Genomic DNA, 2,305 nt, shown 5'->3' on the forward strand with positions numbered 1-2,305 from the left:
CACAATGGTTGTTGGTAGGCTTGGCAATTTTGGTGTTGGAGTGTGGATTCCGAAATTTTGCTCATGGAAAGAGAGAAGGGAAGTTTTCATTGGGATTGTTGAAGCACATGTTTAATTTCCTTGAAGAATGGTGCACATGGGACAAGAAGTCAACTCATTTGGTGGATATTTGAAAGTTAAATTTTNAATTGGTATTTGGAAGAACATGATGCACGGCCATGAGGTTCTTTTTGGCCAATTGGACTTTTAAAATTAATTGTTAATTGTCATTTAGTCAAATTAATTGTTAGGATTAAATTAGGCTTGTTGGTTCACTTGGTTTTAAATTAATTTAGTTAATAGGTTGAGTTTTTGTGTTTGAGTTAGTGTTGCATTTAATTATTTTTAACTGTGTTTGTTAATTTGTTTGCAAGAGTATTTGATGTTGAATGTTGTCTAAGGTTTTTAATAGTGTTAGTTTAATTACCATGTAGCTTAAATTAGTTTGTTGCATCTGTGTCTTTATATTGAGTTCTTTAATTTTTGCAAAACCTTTTCAAACCCCCCCCTTTCCATGTTAGATTCAATTCTTGAACCGCAAAATTGGTCCTTGAGAGACGACCTAGGAGTCACTTCCTAGTCTATACTGCATTTCTAATATGCAATCAAATTTGTATGGGCCGCGACACCCATCAATCGTCCTACCCCTATCCCTAGGCGGTATTAGCATAATCAAGGAATTTCTCACCAGTTCATGACATTACCCTATATCCCCATATCAATAAAGACAAACCACTTTTACTGAATGAGTTAAACAATAAAAGCATTAAGCATAGATGAGAACTCAACAATTGATAAACAAGTATATGACAAGCATATGAAATAAATAAGAATTTGGATAAATGAGAGTTTCAAAAGATTACTTTGTTCCCCAACAACAAAGCGTTTAGTTCACCATAATCACGGTGAGACTAGATGAAATATGATGAAAGCATCCAAGGAACCTCCTCCAAGGTGTGTGAAATAGCTCTGAACGTTTCTCTCTGCCAAAAGAATGAGTTTTGATTCACACTGGGTCTATTTATAGACCAAAAAGATAACAGAAAGATCACAGAATCCGCATGATTTCAAGCTAATTCTAAGCCATAAAGGGTGTGATTTAATATCAAAATTAAGTATGAAAATAACAGTTTTTCAACCGTTATCAGTAAACGATTACGTGAACAAAGTTCAGGATTTGGATAGAAACTTGTATAATAGGAGCCAACTTTGGTAACATAGGTGACCATAATCTAAAATTTGAGTTTTTTTGCTTAAGTGCATTCATTTTTAGTTGAATTTGTTCTTTACAAGTACATTTCACAACTTGGTTGACTTAGGAACAATATTTCGCAAAAGGTTCATGTATACATTCATTACTACAAAAAAGAAGGGATTTACCGAGGGCCAAAAGCCCTCGGTACGGACAAAAAGCCGTCGGTAAACCCACCGTACCGACGGCCTGTCGACGGCTCCAAACCCGTCGGTAATTTGCTTGTCGGAAACTTTACCGACGGCCTTTTGGCCCTCGGTATTACCGACGGCCTTTTGGCCCTCGGTATTACCGACGGCCAACAAGCCCTCGGTAATACCGAAGGCCAGAGGCCGTGGGTAATACCGAAGGCCACTAGGCCGTGGGTAATACCGAAGGCCATGAGGCCCTCGGTAACGTTGCTTGAAAGTGTGTTAGCGACGGCCTGGAGGCCGTCTGTAATATTGGCAGTCATTTTTTAAGCCAATTTGCTTCTCTATTAAACCCAAAACCTGCAAATGAATAATCAACAATTCCAAACAGTAATTTATCGAGACAACATCAATTCAAATGTAATCATTCAACATTCATCAAGAAAACTTCAATCATTCTAAGTTTCCAAAGATGATAAGTTTCAAAACAAAGTTTAAAATGCAATCCCAAATTTCTAAGTTTAAAATGCAAAACAAAGTTTGATACTAAAATACCAACTTCAAAGTTTGATAAGTATCAAAGTTCTTAAAAAAGAAAACCTAACTAAGTTTTTTTCCTAAAGTTCCTAAATATCAAAACCTATGATAACCATCAGGATTAGGATCATCACGATCATCAGAATCATCACTATCTTCGTCTTGCACAATTGTGGTCTGGAAAGGAGGCTGCTGGGATGATGATGGGGCGGTATGTCCTTGCTGAGGAACCAATGTCCTAACCAGATTTTCCAGATTTTCAAATCTGGCTAGAAGTGAATCATAAGCATCTTTGCTGACGACATTGTTGGGGTCAAATGTGGTAGAGGTAGATGGTTGATGTCTG

At 37.1% G+C, this 2,305-nt stretch overlaps 1 protein-coding gene across 1 annotated transcript in view; it reads right to left on the minus strand.

Annotated features, from left to right (window-relative positions):
• LOC106773503 overlaps positions 1-2,305 on the minus strand; it is a 34,797-nt gene that overhangs the window by 23,774 nt on the left and 8,718 nt on the right. Inside the window, exon 8 of the mRNA XM_014660188.2 lies at positions 2,073-2,302. Within this exon, the coding sequence (XP_014515674.2) occupies positions 2,073-2,302 (230 nt within the window). The remainder of the gene's footprint in view (positions 1-2,072; positions 2,303-2,305) is intronic.

Source organism: Vigna radiata, chromosome 9 (assembly GCF_000741045.1).
Source record: "Vigna radiata var. radiata cultivar VC1973A chromosome 9, Vradiata_ver6, whole genome shotgun sequence".
Classification (NCBI taxonomy): Eukaryota; Viridiplantae; Streptophyta; class Magnoliopsida; order Fabales; family Fabaceae; genus Vigna; species Vigna radiata.